Source organism: Xiphophorus hellerii, chromosome 14 (assembly GCF_003331165.1).
Source record: "Xiphophorus hellerii strain 12219 chromosome 14, Xiphophorus_hellerii-4.1, whole genome shotgun sequence".
Lineage (NCBI taxonomy): Eukaryota > Metazoa > Chordata > Actinopteri > Cyprinodontiformes > Poeciliidae > Xiphophorus > Xiphophorus hellerii.
The window spans coordinates 14,164,685-14,180,041 of NC_045685.1; the positions used below are offsets into that span (position 1 = coordinate 14,164,685).

The 15,357-nt window shown below is 39.6% G+C and overlaps 1 protein-coding gene and 1 non-coding gene across 3 annotated transcripts; one reads left to right on the forward strand and one right to left on the reverse strand.

The window, feature by feature from the left end:
- Positions 1-2,878: 2,878 nt before the first annotated feature.
- On the reverse strand, positions 2,879-13,726 carry coro1b (coronin, actin binding protein, 1B). 2 transcript variants are annotated; one of them, XM_032583787.1, is made up of 12 exons: positions 13,459-13,726; positions 13,159-13,331; positions 10,615-10,820; positions 10,292-10,414; positions 9,103-9,232; positions 7,752-7,933; positions 7,514-7,633; positions 6,498-6,602; positions 6,272-6,417; positions 5,079-5,136; positions 4,640-4,978; positions 2,879-4,536 (listed from the first exon to the last, which is right to left on the reverse strand). In XM_032583787.1, exons 3-12 carry the CDS (start codon positions 10,816-10,818, stop codon positions 4,414-4,416), a joined length of 1,530 nt encoding a protein of 509 aa, XP_032439678.1. In that variant the 5' UTR covers positions 10,819-10,820; positions 13,159-13,331; positions 13,459-13,726; the 3' UTR covers positions 2,879-4,413. The 2 variants fall into 2 exon arrangements, with proteins under 2 accessions (XP_032439678.1, XP_032439679.1); XM_032583788.1 differs by having other exon boundaries at positions 13,159-13,349.
- Positions 13,727-14,534: 808 nt separating this feature from the next.
- Positions 14,535-14,622, forward strand: trnar-ucu (transfer RNA arginine (anticodon UCU)). The gene is given in 2 exon segments: positions 14,535-14,571; positions 14,587-14,622. It is a non-coding gene; the product is annotated as a tRNA-Arg (tRNA).
- Positions 14,623-15,357: the final 735 nt, after the last annotated feature.

A 15,357-nucleotide genomic window follows, 5' to 3' on the forward strand; every position in this document is an offset into this window, starting at 1 on the left:
TAAAGTTATTTTTCAAGATACTTTACCTTTAAAATAAACCTTCAGTTGAGAGTGAAAAAATCTCAAATGCCTTTGTTTCAGCTGAAGTGTGCGGTCAAAAAAAACCCGGGTAGTTTCAAGGGAACCTGGAGCTTCTCATCTGACAATCCATCTGTGTGTTTACATTTACAGCCTATAGAAAACAGGGAAATTACAAAAGCAAAGGATAATTTATAACTCAGTTTATGAATGTAATCACTTTAATAAACCACATTTTATATTTAACTAATTTGATGCACTGCATTGCCAACTTGTTTATTTGTGAACAATATCAGCACAGGATGAATGCTACTTCCCATTTCAAACAATTTAAAGCAAACAGTATTATACATACTCAAGAGGACTATTTCTGTTGCACTTTGCGCCGCCTGCAATGACTTGAAAGACAGGAAGCTCAGCAGATCGCTCTCAGTGCTGCTGGTTTCCTGTCAAAGTGATAATTGAGCAGCCTCAGTCAGTCTGCTGTGGTACAAAACATTCAACTTTAGATGATCACAATGAGACATTGTGTAATAAAACAATTAAAAAAGATGCTCTAAATAAACCGTAGAACTAGTAGCTGTAGTAGAAATGCTTTAAGTTGTACAGTGACACGTGTTTGACAAATTAAACTCTTGAGATCAACAGTTACCATGTAAAAAAAATAGATTTCAGCAGATAAAAAAACAAGAAACCAGAAAGCTGTGAAAAAAACTCACCAAAGTTGCTTGGGAGAGATAAACCTAAAGTTTGTGGCGCCAAAGACCGAAGACTGGCAATGAGACCGGGACTAGCTTACATGTCAGTAAGGGTGTGTTTGAAAAATGCCACTGCATGCCTGCAGATGAGAGGGACAGAAGAAGAGCTGAGGGGAGTGATGCATGACATGAAAAAAAAAAAAAAAAAGGTTAGCTGAAACTGTTTGAGGTGGGTGGAGGCTGGGGGGAGGGAGTGCAAGCACAGATTAAAGTCAAACTTGCAGCGAGGTGTGGTGGAAGGCACAGATATGAAAATGCACAAATATTTATAGAAAGAAGAACATGTCTTTGTGATTTTTTTTTTTTCTCTTTCAAGGCAGACTTTTGTCAGTACAAGTTGGCAGAACAGGTGCAGTTCAATGCCTTAGGACATGAAAGATATATTAAAAAAAACTTGCAAACCCACTGACAGTTTTCAAATTGAATGGTGTACATCCTGTTGAGTCTGGTTTTGTGGCAAACAACGAAGCTCTGCAATGGAGAACAGAGCTCATGAAACAAGTGTCGATTCAACTCTGATGTTGTGCACAAACAGCTAGTCGAGCAACATGAATCTGTATGAACCAGTGATCGAATTAGTGTCTGACTTAAGGACAATTCTTAAAAATATTGCATCTGCATAACTGGAACCCTCTACAAGTGTATGCAAAGTTTGAACATTGTGCAGAGCTTCTGAAACGAGTTGGCCACATCCTGTTTCTGCACTGCTGGCCGGCTCACAGTCGTCTGCACTTTGCAACAATGTCTCCAAACCGTGCTGTAAATGTACACTGTACACCTGTTAAATAATTACACAAAACTTAATTTAGATTTGGATACTGTTGTTGAGCCCACTACAATTTTTTTAAAGCTATTTTAACATGAAAGAATTGTACTTTAGAGCTGCAAAGGTTGAGGAAACTTTCATATGTTTTTGGTTATTTTCTGCATTGTTCACATGTAAAAGCTCTTCTCAGTTGGACAATATGCATAAAAAATTACTGACAGCATGGCTTCTGTAGCATTTAGTCAAATTCAATAGCTTTCAAATGGACTAATTTCTAGAAATGTTACTTTAATCTGAGGTCAGCTCTAGAACTTTTCTTCATTAAAACTTTGGATGAACTTCAGTTTTGCACAGTTGACTAAGTTTTCATCTTATCAGACCACAGAGTTTTGTTTATAATGCTTTCCAGCCTCTTAACACACACACTTGGTTTCAAGCACCAGAATTTGCTTTTTTTTTTTTTGCCTTTGCTGTTCATCTTTGTTCACTTCCCTTTTTTTATCTGCTGAACTTTCACAAACTTTTACTCTCTACAACCAAATCAGACCTAAACTTTTTCTTTGAATGCTCTCTTCTTAATAATGTGTCTTACCAGACATTTTATTAAGGTGGCAAATTGGATTTTTAAAGGGAATTTATTTATCAGCTCAAGAAACAATGAACACAAGTAAGAACAGTATTATCTCCCTGAAATTGATCACAAACACCTGGACTCAAGGGAACAGATGTTCACTCATGAGTTTGAACGCAGCATATTAGAAAGTTGGAGAGAAAAAACAAAACACAAATAGTCAGCTTTTAGACTATGAGCTAAAAATACTAGAATAGTGGTGACATTTATTTCTGTCTATGAGAGGAAATAATTTAATGAGCAATTGCAGTGCTATACAGCACAAATAATCAAATTCTATTTTGTAAATTTTTTATCTTTTTGTTCTAATCTATGCAGAAATCAAGTGTTCATTTTAAAAAGTTCACGTAGCACCATCAAACAACGGCTACAATTTATTTAGCACGGAGATGAAGTAGATGTCTGAGAAAGAAAAAAATGACACTTTGGATGTCAGGGTGAGCTCAAAATAATGCTAAAAACTCAAAGCATTGACTTTAAAAACTCTTAATTTGTAGCAAAAAACAAGATTTCAGTTTTGCTATAAATTTCGCTCGATGCAGATAACATTCCACTTAATCCAGAAAATCTTCTCAAAGTTCTCATCTTTATCATAGCAGCACTCGCTACTGTTATTTCTCTTTAAGGTGTAATTAACTGTGGAGAGGCTACAACCTAAAGAGTAATATTGTACTCTCTTCTACCTTCAGTCAGCTTAACCAGACACATATTTTATGGGATATTTTATTAAGAATGACAAGTTGGATTAAAAACAAAGTCCATTCATCATCTATTTAACAATTACCACACTCAAACACAGTATTTCCAAGGGTAATCAGAACTAGAACTGATCACAAACACTTGACCATGAAGGGAACATTAGTGTAAACCGAAAGGCTTTTTCGTACAAAACATGAAACAAAGTTGAGTCAATCATTACACCACTGTCTAGCTGAACCTGTTGTTCATAGGAGTGTTAAGAGGTCAGTGCATAATTAGAATTAAAGTATTAAAGGGCTCAACTGGAATGCAACATTGTTATCCTACTGCTACATAAAACACACAGTAATGCCTCTAAATAAAGAACGTTCACAAAAGTACGACTAAAATGAAAGAAACAGAACTAAACTTACATATTTGAACACGGATGCATATTTCGCTGAAACCAAAGGAAAAATAGTGTTATGTTAAATTTCTGTTGACTGAAACTGTTATAAATGCATGTGTGTAATTTCAATCAAATGCTTAACCTCAAAGTGACCCATAAAACACAGCCGCTGTTCTTAACACACGAAATCACTAGCGCTCGACCGTTTCCATTACTGCAACAACACGGAATGAAACTACACATAGATACTCCACAACTTTCTCACCACCCATCGCTCACATGGTTCTCACTGTTGTATATTGAGATTTTAGGCTCATACATTTGAACAGAGCAAACTATATAAAATAGAGGGAAAACAAAGAACAAGTCATGTAAAAAGTCAAGCCATGACTTGACACTTTTGCACCTCAAACTACCTGAATAATAAGCCCTAAAAGTGACATTGATGAATGTCCGCCAGGAAAACACACGTGTTGGAGGTAATTAAATGTTTTGCTATAAAATGGCAACCTTCAGCCAAGTCAGCACAGTTCCACATTACGCCTATTATAACCTTTTGCGTTAATTTAAAGGAATCGTGTCATTGTAACTCAGTGGTTCCCAAAGATTTTCTGGGCCTTCCTATGGATTACAATAAAATCCCCCCCGAAAAATAAAAAAAAATAAAAAATAAAAATCAACTGGGCACACACATCGTTCAACCAGACATAAACCTATACACATATTTTGTTTTCAAACTCCACTGAAGTTTATTTCACACTTCAGGTTGCAACAAAACACAATACAAACCATCTTGGCACTGCGCCGCCCTAGGGAGCGCGCCCCACACTTTGGGAACCCCGGTTGTAACTCCTCTAGTCTTGCAGAATCAAAGTATTAATTTTTTTTTTAAAAAAGCTCAAAGTTGCAAGTTCCAATAACTGCTACAAGATCCTTTAGTTTTGCTATAAATTTCACTCTATGCAGATGACACCATATTTACTAAAAAGAAAAATCATCTGGGAAGTACAGCCTTGATCATAGCAGCTGGAAGCCACTGCGATTCATAGTCTTTACACACAGTTTTTACACTCACAAAGCATTAAGGTATTGTTAAGACTAGTAAGGCTACAGTCTATAGATTCTTCAGGAACGCGGTGAGTTTTATGTCTCCTCACACGTCGCCGTCTTCGATCCGGGCGAGCTGCCTCTCCAGCAGCTCGATTCTCTGGTTCTGAGCGAGCACGACTGCCCGTAAGGCCTTCATCTCTGCTAACAATTCACTCAACATTTCATCCTAAAACAAAGAAGAGCACCAAATCAGAAAGCAGTTACGAGAACATAAAGATGATCGTCTGTGGCTGTGGGGACGGTTTAAAGTATTAGGAAAGGATCTTTACCTCTCTCCTCGGCCTCTCGGTATTTCCATCCGTCTCCCTTGCGGTCACTCGTGGCTGCGGCGTTTCTCCCTCCACTTCCTTGGCGGCAGAGGTAGGCGTAGGTGTGGGAGCGGCTGCTACGGTTGCTGCTGTGGCGGCGCCCCCGGCCCCGGAGTCCTGAGAGCTTAGCTTGGGCTTGCTTCTGAGGGTGTCTCTGTGTTTGGAAGGAGGAGCCGCGTACCCTCCGCTCAGAGAGACGAGCAGAGGTGCTGCGTCCTGTCCGGCGATCCATTCATCTGCCAGCAGAGCCGGCTCCAAGCCTGCAGTGTCTGGGTACAGGTCTCCCTGGAAGAGATCTGACTGGTGGGGCAAAAAATGAAACGTAGCGAGAAAAAGTGTTTTTTTTCTTCTGTACATTAATCCAAGTAACATTCTTTTAAAGGTCATGTGTGCGACTTACTTTACGTGGTACAGTCATAGAAATGGGTTCCACTTTCCTTTCATGCAGCTTGTAGAACCTGCAGGTTAACAGGAAATTAATAACAGAACTGAATAATCTTAATAGTTCTGTGTTGATTACACTAGAGGGAAGGTTGAGCGGAAACTATATGTACTTTCAAGTGGTATAAATACACCTTAAGTCAACTTTTGAATATTTTTCAGGAAGTAGATGAAGTTTGACGTGATAACTGTAGTGTATTTTTTCTCAGAGTACTGTAAACCACATGAAGACATTTTGCAATCTCTGAGGGTATTTTTGCATCAAAATGCGAGCAACCAAGATTGTACTATAAGTTGCCCACAGCATGAATCTACAAACGAGAGTCAGCAGGAAGGCATGTAAACCAATTTAACGAGCAGAATAAAGAAAAAACCTTGTAACACAACTTCCCATATACTTAGTGGCACCAGTAAAATAAATTATTCTTTTACTGGAGTGATATTACTTCATATTAATTGTTTTTTTTTTAAATCCTATTGACATCCAGTCCAAATATCTGAGTACATTCAGTCAGTTGGGGTAAGAAAACCTTTAACATAAGAAATGGCAGATGAGTGTTAAATAGGCCTGTCACAATAGTCAATAAATCAATTAACTTCATGATAAATTAACACAAACTCAATAATTTCCATTGGCATGATTTACTGTTTATCTCTTTTTTTCTGTCTTTATACCAAAACTTGGAGGATAAAAGTCTTCAGTTTGGTTCTTTGGTCTCAACTAGCCCTTATTCTGAAGGACAATTTTGTTTACCAAGACTTCAGAATTCATTTTATTTGTCGTTTTATTATTTATCTTGTATATTTAATATCTCTTCCAGTTCATTAGAGTTTAAAGCTTATCTTTGAGAACGTGTTCTTGCATTATTATTTTGCCATAACCATTATATTACTTAAAAATCCACAATGTAGTATGCTATCCACATGCTAACCAGTTCATTGAGAGGCATGTCAGGATAACAACTTTCAGACAAATGGGAGTAAGATTAAACATTTTTAATGCTTTTTACGAAATCTTTACTAGTAGAGCCACGAACACAGTGTGCTGTATGATGCCTCCAGTGAAATGTATTTACCCGTTTCTGCAGAATATTCTAAACATAATATTCCAAATGATTACAGCAAAAATATGAGCAGATTTAAAGAGCTAACCTGGCAATTTCACACTTGTTGACATCCACGCCTCTTTTACAAAGAAACCCTGCACCCCTCTGAGGCTCCTTACTGCTGTATAAACTCAGGAAGTGAACGTAGGGAGACTCGTCTGTCACTTCAAAATACCGGATGGTGCAGTCCCCCTGAAATGAAGAGAAATCAAACTCACCTGCTTGAAAATGGTTGCGAGACTATTCTGCATTTAAAACTGCTATGCGTTTACCTTTCCACAAAGGTAGACCATGTTTGTGTCAGGGTCATAAAAGGGAAGAAGAACTCCGTTACTTGTATCCATTTCTTGCACAGCCATCGGCTCAGAGAGATCTTTCTGTAAAACAAAAAGCACATCCAACACATGAGCTTGCAAAGGGTAGTCACTTCTGTTAAAGATTACAACCACAAAAGTGTTGTTTAATTTGGAAGTGGAAGACAAAGGCCACGCAGCTCTCAAGTATGTTACAAGAACAAATCTTAAAATTGTATTGTGCATCTTAAGAAGTCACCTATTTAGTGAACAGTGTCCACCTGTGTGTAACTTAATCTCAGTATAACCTGAGTTTTTCTGTGAAGACCTCAGAGGTTTTTCAGAAACGATGCTGTTTGGGTTTCACAAACAGCATCGTGAAGACCCAGCAGACAGGTCTGGGAGAAAGACGTGGAGATGTGCAAAAAGAAAATCTCAAACTTTGAACATCTCACACATCTCTTATCAGTCCATCATATGGAAATGGCACAATGGGAAACCTACCACAACATGGCTGTCTATGTCTATGCCAGGCAAGGAGAACATTACGAATTAAAAAGTACAGAGATGTTCTCTGTCGAGTCTCAGGAGTCTGAGTTGTTTTGCACAAAAGGACAGGAAGGGTAGCGACTTCTAGATGTCAGAGACATACAACAAAATACTTAAAAGTAGTAATTGCAGCAAAAAGTGTTTCGACACAGCATTGACACAGATGTGCCTAATGAAATAATAATAAAAAAAGTGAACCCATGTATCATTTTCCATCTCCTTATAATTTATATGCCACTCTGAGTTGGTCTATCATGTAAAATAAAATAAAATGTAGCTTGATGTTATACCGCCACAAAATTAGGGGAAAAAAAAAGTTCAAGAGGAACGGATGGATGCTTTCCTAAGGGACTGAATGGCTAGCAAACTATCCTGTAAAACAACATTTTCTGCTGTGAAACTCCAACGAGTTTGTAAACAGCTGAAGTCTTGTGGTGGAAACTCACTGCGTCCCACAAAGCGAGCTGCCTCTCACTCATACGGCTGAAGCCTGTGGTCAAAATTTTCCCATCGGCGAGGAAGACGGCTCTCATGGGCCTTGTACCATCATGGACCTTTTCTCTGACCTTTGGGAGGGAAGAGAGGCTGATAACAGACTCAACACACAACATGAGTAATGATACAAATGTTTCCTACATGTCCGCACACACAGATACAAATATATGCGTAACACTGTGAAGCTACCTTCAGGACAGCGCCCCGACGTGGGTCGATGATGCGCAGGGCCTTGTCCTTGCACACAGTACACACGGCGCTGCCATCCTTATTCCAGCCGACGCTGTAGATCAGGTCCGGGTGGGCGTCGGCGAGCTGGTACACGAGTTCGCCCGTGCCCACGTTCCACACAAAAACCACGTTATCGCAGCCTAGACAGACGGCCGACAAAGAAGCTTGCATAAATCAAAAGACGGGGAGTCGAGGTAAAGGTTCTCGTCTTTGAAGCATTGTGGTGAAATATACACACTATATTGCCTTGCATGAAAGTTCAGACTGTTTTTAAAAATATATTTCTGGAGTTTCATCACCATGTTCAAGGAGGCAAAATTTAAATAGATACTTGAGAGCAGAAACCACAAAATCGAATGAGGTCAAGTGGAAGCCCGCCATGTCCAAAGCTAGAGTTACTCAGACAGATTTCAAACGAAACGAAATCTGGCAGCTTCGGCATGTGTTTAAAACTGTAATTATTTGTCAGGTTATTTACGTTTTCCTTTAATCTCGCTACATGTTAATAAAGGGAAATCCTATTCCCCGCCTTCATTATGCAACAGTATTGGACCTGGCTGCTGTCACTGAACACCATCTCAGGAAGAGAAGAGCAGCTCCTCAACTCTCACTTTCTACAGAACTCATGCAAAGATACAGAAAAGTCTATTTATAAATTGTGTCAACAAAAAAAAAAGATGTAAGATAATATAAATATGAAAACGTTTGGATTACAGGAGAACAACCTTACAATAAAAAAAACTGAGCAAAATCTAACCTTTACATTGAATCGTGATTAAAAATGTTCTTACTTTAGAATACTTCTGCATTTATAATATTATTATTAGAATTCGGAGTGACAAATATGCTTATTTTAAGCAAATATATGCTTGTTATAAATGGAACGAAACCAAATATGACAAATATCAAATAGTTTCAGTCTGGAGAATGCAGAAGAGTACATACTCTTTGAGTAAGGCGGATTGGTATTAATCTTTGAGGAATGCCTACAAGAACGCAGCTACTGAGCATATCAAAAGATTTCAAACAACTTCAGCAGTAGCAGAAGTTGTTTCTCCATGTTATGTTGTGGCAGCACAACATGCCAACATGTTGTGTTGGCATGCCAACATGTTGTGTTGGCATGTTGTGGCATAACATGGAGTTATGCCACAACATAACTCCATGTTATGTTGCTACAATACACAGAGAGGAGGAAGAGTCCCTATTAGTTGATGAATAACCTATAAGTAAGCTAAGTAAAAACACTTCCTTATCAGGCACTTTCAGCCATGGTTAATGAGAACTGGAAAGTAAAAAATTATCCCACCTGCAGTCAATAGGATGTTGAAGGCACAAGGGTGCCAAGCCAGGATTCCCACTCTTTTACTGTGGCCCTCCAGGGTCACAATCGGGTCCGTCATCGGACTGGTGAGCCCGCCGTCGGGGATCTGCCACACCTTCAAATGGCACAACAAACTCTATGTAATGTTGCACCTTTGCAGTGCTTGTCTGAGAAGCTGTTCGTCTTGGTCTCTGACATCCTTTTTTGCTTTCTAAAGCAGACCTGATTGGGCTGAGTCACTTGAAACCCAGCGTGTGCAAAAATAAAACCACTTATCCGTTTTCCTTGCGGAAGTGGATGATATTTTATTTTGTGTGCAACTGTTGCAACAACATTTTAGAGCGATAGTTGCTTCTGTATTTAATAGTCACCCAATTATATACATCAACCATTTAATTTGTTTGTTGCCTTCACTCACTTCACTTTTAAAAAAAATAAAAATAATAGAAACATATTTCCTTTAGTAACACACTAGTTTCTTATCTTGAAATTATTATAATTTTACAAGAATTATAAGCTTACAAGCACTGGTTCTGAGAATGAATGTGATGTTACTTTGAGGCTCATAATAATTTATCCAAGTTCCAGGTTAGAGTGATTATGTAACGTTCACACTGTGAAGGGATCTTAAAAACAAGAATTGGAAGAATAGTCAGAGTTGAGTTGAGCTGAAGATGTTGGAGCTTTAGCATCCATTTTACACAGCGTATATGAAGTAAATCAACTCCATACTTGGCAGTTTGCATTGTGTTCTTAAGTTTGGAAAGTCTCACTGTGAATCCTCCAAAGATTTCCGGTTAAACAGCTCAATCTTTGCCTCAACTGTCATCAAACTCGCCCTTGTCAAGTTAACAGTTAAAAGATCACTTACTATAAGACTTGGCGACCGTATGTATATATTTCAGCCTGCATGTACAGTTTCGACAATGTGAGGGTGGAATAAAGCAACCACGACAAATTCCAACTTCTGCAGCCAATAGTTGTTTCTAAAAAGGGTCGCATGTTTCAAAGTGATTCCAGCCTGAAAAACAAGTTCCTAAGAAAACCTCTAAAAGCCCAGAATAATATATTCATCTTAAACCCTGGCCGTTTACTTGTGGTAGTAAAAGATGCCAGTAGTTGATCTGAAACCAGCTGATAAAGGGCCGCAAACCACCTCCACATGAACACTTGCCTTCACTGTGCAGTCCTCTGAGGCACTTGCGATGATGTTGTCGTCATGAGGACACCACTGGATGTCCAACACAGGCGCCGCGTGTCCGCAGACTGTGGGGCAGGACTGGTCGATTCTGCCGCTCTGTTTGGAGAAAACAAAAAGCTCAACTCCACTGACCTGAAAGGCTGCATTACAGTACAGCGCCAAGTCTGGACTGTAAAAGTGCTTCGCGTGCATTAGTGGGATATAAAGGGTGATGTCATGGAGAAGCTTTCGGCTTGAAAGAAACGTATTGATCCGCGGTTTTATCGGATACAGGATGCTGATGCAGAAGGTCAAACCTTGCCGATCGGAACGACGAGGAAGGCGCCTCCTCCCCCCGCTTCGATGATGACCGCGATGAACTTGGGGTTGACCGCGCAGAGGGGGCCGTCCCATGTCACCCGGGACACTCTGACGTCATCGAGGCAGTGCTCGGCCTTCCAGGCCTGAGCGAAGACGTGGCGAAATTTACTCTGCCGGACCACACCTCTACGGAACGACATCCCTGCGGACGGATGGATGAGGAAAATACTGTTACAGCGGAAAAACGTGGAAGCATTAATTTATGTGATTTAATTTGACAAAATGTGAGCTACTCATCAGTTTTCGTTCCGCTGTCTACAGAATGTAATCTTACTAAATGTTTGAATGAAATGTTTTTTCACTATATATAGATATATATTATATAAAAGCAAATAGGTCTTCAGAATTGTTCTTATTTAATTTTTAAAGGCAATCACTTTAATTTGCTATTGATTTCAAATAAAATTTGTGTTTTTATGCATTTGTTTCTATAGTTGTGTATCTAAATTAATACTTTCTAAAGCTCAGTACTTCAGAGAGATGCCGTCTCCTTTAGTTATATGCTATTTAGTATAAAAGGGAGTGACAACATGTTAAATATATTTGATAAAGTAGAGAAATCATAGATTTCAAATGCTTTTTACTATTATTTGCAGAGGAATGCAGATTTATGAAATGGGTTAAGGCCAAAATGTCCATTTACCTTAAGTAAAGGTTAAAGCTGAAAGTATAGGCTATCCTTATTGTAAAAATAAATAAATATAATTAAGTCAATTTGCAACATTGTAAAGCCCTGTGTGTCAAATCCTGTCCTCAGGGTCCCATATCCTTCAACTTTTAAATATTTACTAATTATTTGATTCATATTTATTATTTACTAATTATTTGATTCAGTTGAGGCCCATCTAGAAGTTACAGAACGCCAGACCTGAAGGACCGGAGTTTGACGTCTGTGTTTGAAAGAAACTCTTAACTAATGTCTGTTAGAGAGAGAAAACAGGGCCGTCAAAACATCAGGCGAATTCTTTTGTGCTTAGACTTTGTCCTGGGAAAGTACAGTCAAGACTGAGTGGACCAAAACGGCACGGAGCGGACCAAAACATGCTGGGACAGAGGAAGGAGAGGGGGGTTGGGAAGTGGAAGCTGCTGGCGTCCAGCTAACGCTCTACGGCTCGCGAAGCAAGGCACAACATGAAAACACAGGAAGGAGGAAGTCTGCAGTGAATCACAAGACACACACCTGGAAGGTTTTCATCTTATTAGGTTTCTCTGTGGTGGGTCGACACGAAGTAGAGCAGAATCAAGAGTGACAAGGTGTACATTTGTATTAAATCCTTTTAGTCTGACACCCCTAAATAAAATCAAGTGCAGCCACTTGCCTTCAAAAGTCACATAATTAGTGCATGATTTTATCTCAATGTAAATGCATGTTGTGAAGGCCTCAAAGATTTGTTAAAAAAAACATTACAGAACAAACACCATCATTAAGACCAAGGAACACAGCAGACAGGTCAGGGAGAAAGGTATGGAGAGTTCGATTTTGGACTCACGACCTGTCCAGGGCGCTCCCCACTTCTTACCCAATGACTACCGAGCCCCCCCAATCTCTCGGCAACCTTGTAAGGAGAAGTGGGTATGGCCAATGGAAGGATGGCTAAATCGGAAAGCAATATCCCAAACTTTGACCACAGAGGGCTGAAGATAGCAGACTACAGCACTACTGTACACCCCATCAACTCTGGGTCGTCCACCAGGTGAGAGAATTTGTCAATTTGCAATAGGCAAAGTAGAGGGACAGCAAACGCGAAGAAGAAGATGCTCTGGATAAATGTCAACAACTTTTTGATCTACTTTTAAAAACTAGAATCCTTAACGGCCCAGTTCACACACTAAAGCATGGTGGCGCTTTAGAAGCAGCAAAAGCTTTGAGACCAGAAAGGAGTCTCTTCAGACCGGACCAAAAACCCTAAACATACAGCCAGAACTTCAGTGGACAGTTTACATCAAAGCATATGCATGTGCCAGAAAGGTCTAGTCAAAGCCTAGACCTACACCCAAAAAGCTGTGGCAACATTTAAAGTTGACGTTTCTCTCCAACCAATCTGCCTGTGTCTGAGCTATTCTGCTAAGACAGACCGGTAAAGACCTACCTACTCCAACAAAACCATTTATTTTTCCGTCTCACAATAAAACATTCTATGAAAAACAAATCGCTCAAGAGACATAAATACTCATGCAAAGCATTGTTATGCATAATTTGCAAATGAGGACGCTGTTGCTTCAAAAGCCTGCAATATCCCGCTTTATGTAGACCGTATCCTAAGCGTTTTACTCTATCACCACCAAGCTTGCATCAATTCTCATTATTTTTCCAATTGTAGCCCTCTCTTAATAAAGACGTATTTAAATACAGCATCTCGACATGCAAAGAGTGACTAGGGGAATGAGCAACAAAGGATGGGCGTTTCAGCGTGGTTAAACCAATAGTGAGACGTTATTTAAAGAGGAACGCTCCCATATTTTAGAGGACAGTAACGTACCTGTTTTTTTCCCCCCTTCTTCTTCTTCAGCGATCGTGCTTAATTGGAAACAGGATCACCAAAGGCTGGTTGGTGGCAGGCGTGACAGGAGGCCAATAAAATAATCCGCCGCCAGTAGCAGTAACTTAATCCCCTCCCGTGTCCAGGCAGGCGTCCGTGGCTATTGCGCAGACCTATAATAAAACATGACGCTGGATGAAGAAGAAAAGAGCGAACATGCCTCTGTTGTAAATTTCGAGCATTCTAAGCCACTCCTTGGTTTTATTGGAAGTCTGCTGCAGGAAAGAAAAATATTCTAACCTCAAAGACCATGTCCCGCGCTGGTAAAGCCTCATGAATAGCGCACAGCGACGGTGAAAGATCTCCCTCCTCTATTGGGAAGAGAAGAGAAGCAAACGCTACGTCCTCCCCGTGCAAACGCCTGGTTTTGGAGCGATGGATTGAGCGGAATCCCAGACACTTCCGCTCCTGGGAGGACACATCAAAGATACGGCGGGAGGACAAGATAATTATCTCCCATTGGCTTTCCTGTGTGTTGGGATGTGTCCCTGCACCCCTTCCCCCTCAGGCCGCGCGTCTACACTGGGAATTACTGTGACTTCACAGTGCATTCAAGTTAAGTGGTAAACTACGTGATCTGTATTAAAAATATATACAAAATTAGTACATCTTTTTAATATTACTATGAAAAAAGTCAGGTCAGTTCAAACTTATTAAAGACACAGTATCCTGGTTCATAGTAGACATAAAAAAATAGAAAAGACAAAGAAATAAAATACGGAGTGTTTTATCAAGTCCATAGTTACTGTGGCTGTGCTCTGAAATGTCAGGGCATTTCTGAACACATTATGCGTACTCCAGCAGAATTCATGTCATATAGGAGGGCGGCTTGAATACAAATGTTGATGACATTTTATTACTTCCTTTAGTGAATATTGATAACCAAGCATAAGGACATGACTTGAATGCACCACGGAGGTAAAACGAGACCGTAAACTGCTCTCTAGACGCGCAAATGTTGGAAAAAATTGATGAAATTCGAAAAGGCTTTTCTGGCACACGTGTGAATGAAAACAAATTGTGTCGAAAAAAAGACAGTTGTCAATTATAAAAAAAGAACTGCAAAGAGACATTTTATTTTACTACCCTGGATTATTATGACTCGTGGCTTTAGCGCCACCCTGTGTATTATTTTGGCAATACAAGTGGGATTACTTTACCGCCATATATAGCTATATTCAGAAGGCGATGTCCTCACGGACACCTTTTTGAGGCCACACACAACAGGAGCTTCTCTTTCTGCAAAACTACAAACTGTTCCAGGGAAATTGTTGTGTTTTGTTCAAATGAAGCAGTGCTCGCCTGTATCAACAGGTGGCTCCGTGGCGCAATGGATAGCGCATTGGACTTCTAGGCAAACACGAAGTGATTCAAAGGTTGTGGGTTCGAGTCCCACCGGAGTCGCATTTTGGCGAAACAACAGAAAAGTATCAACTACTTTTAAATATGTTCTTTCAGCTGTATATTCGAGTGCACAAGTCTAAACACATTTTCATTACTTTGGTAACAGATCTATTAGTACGAAATTAAATGGTCGTACCGACTATGCGTCTGTTCGTTCCTTTGCGGGGAACCGATGATATTCTCTTTGCCTCGTTGCCACTGCTGTTAATCTGTCACAAAGTAATATGGTTTTATCACTCCCATAAATGTCTACGAGGAGTTTTTATCACTCCCATAAATGTCGCTTAGACATTTTGCCATGTAAGGGTTTAGATCCAAAAGGTATAGAAATTAAGTTTTATTCACAAATAAAAATTCACCTGAATTGAATTACAGACGAGATCTAGCCATTTATTCATTAATATTTTCTTCCTAATTTACGAAAATATCGTTTGCCACAGGAACATTCGTGATGACCAATGTTTTTTTTTTTATCACTGGAGTTACTTTGTTTGGCACTGCGTAAGAAACGATGCTGCGTCTCAGTGGTTGGGGAGTTTTGTGAAACAAAATTTTAAATAAGATGAAAATGTAATAGTAACAGAATCCGAAAAGAAACTCAAACTTTAACGGGACCGCATATATGTGACGTAAAGTTACATATATTATCATTAAAAAATCAGTTACCTACATAAATTAACTTGTTTGACTGAAATAATTTGAGGGAAAGTAGCAGCGTTTCCACACGGGCTTCAA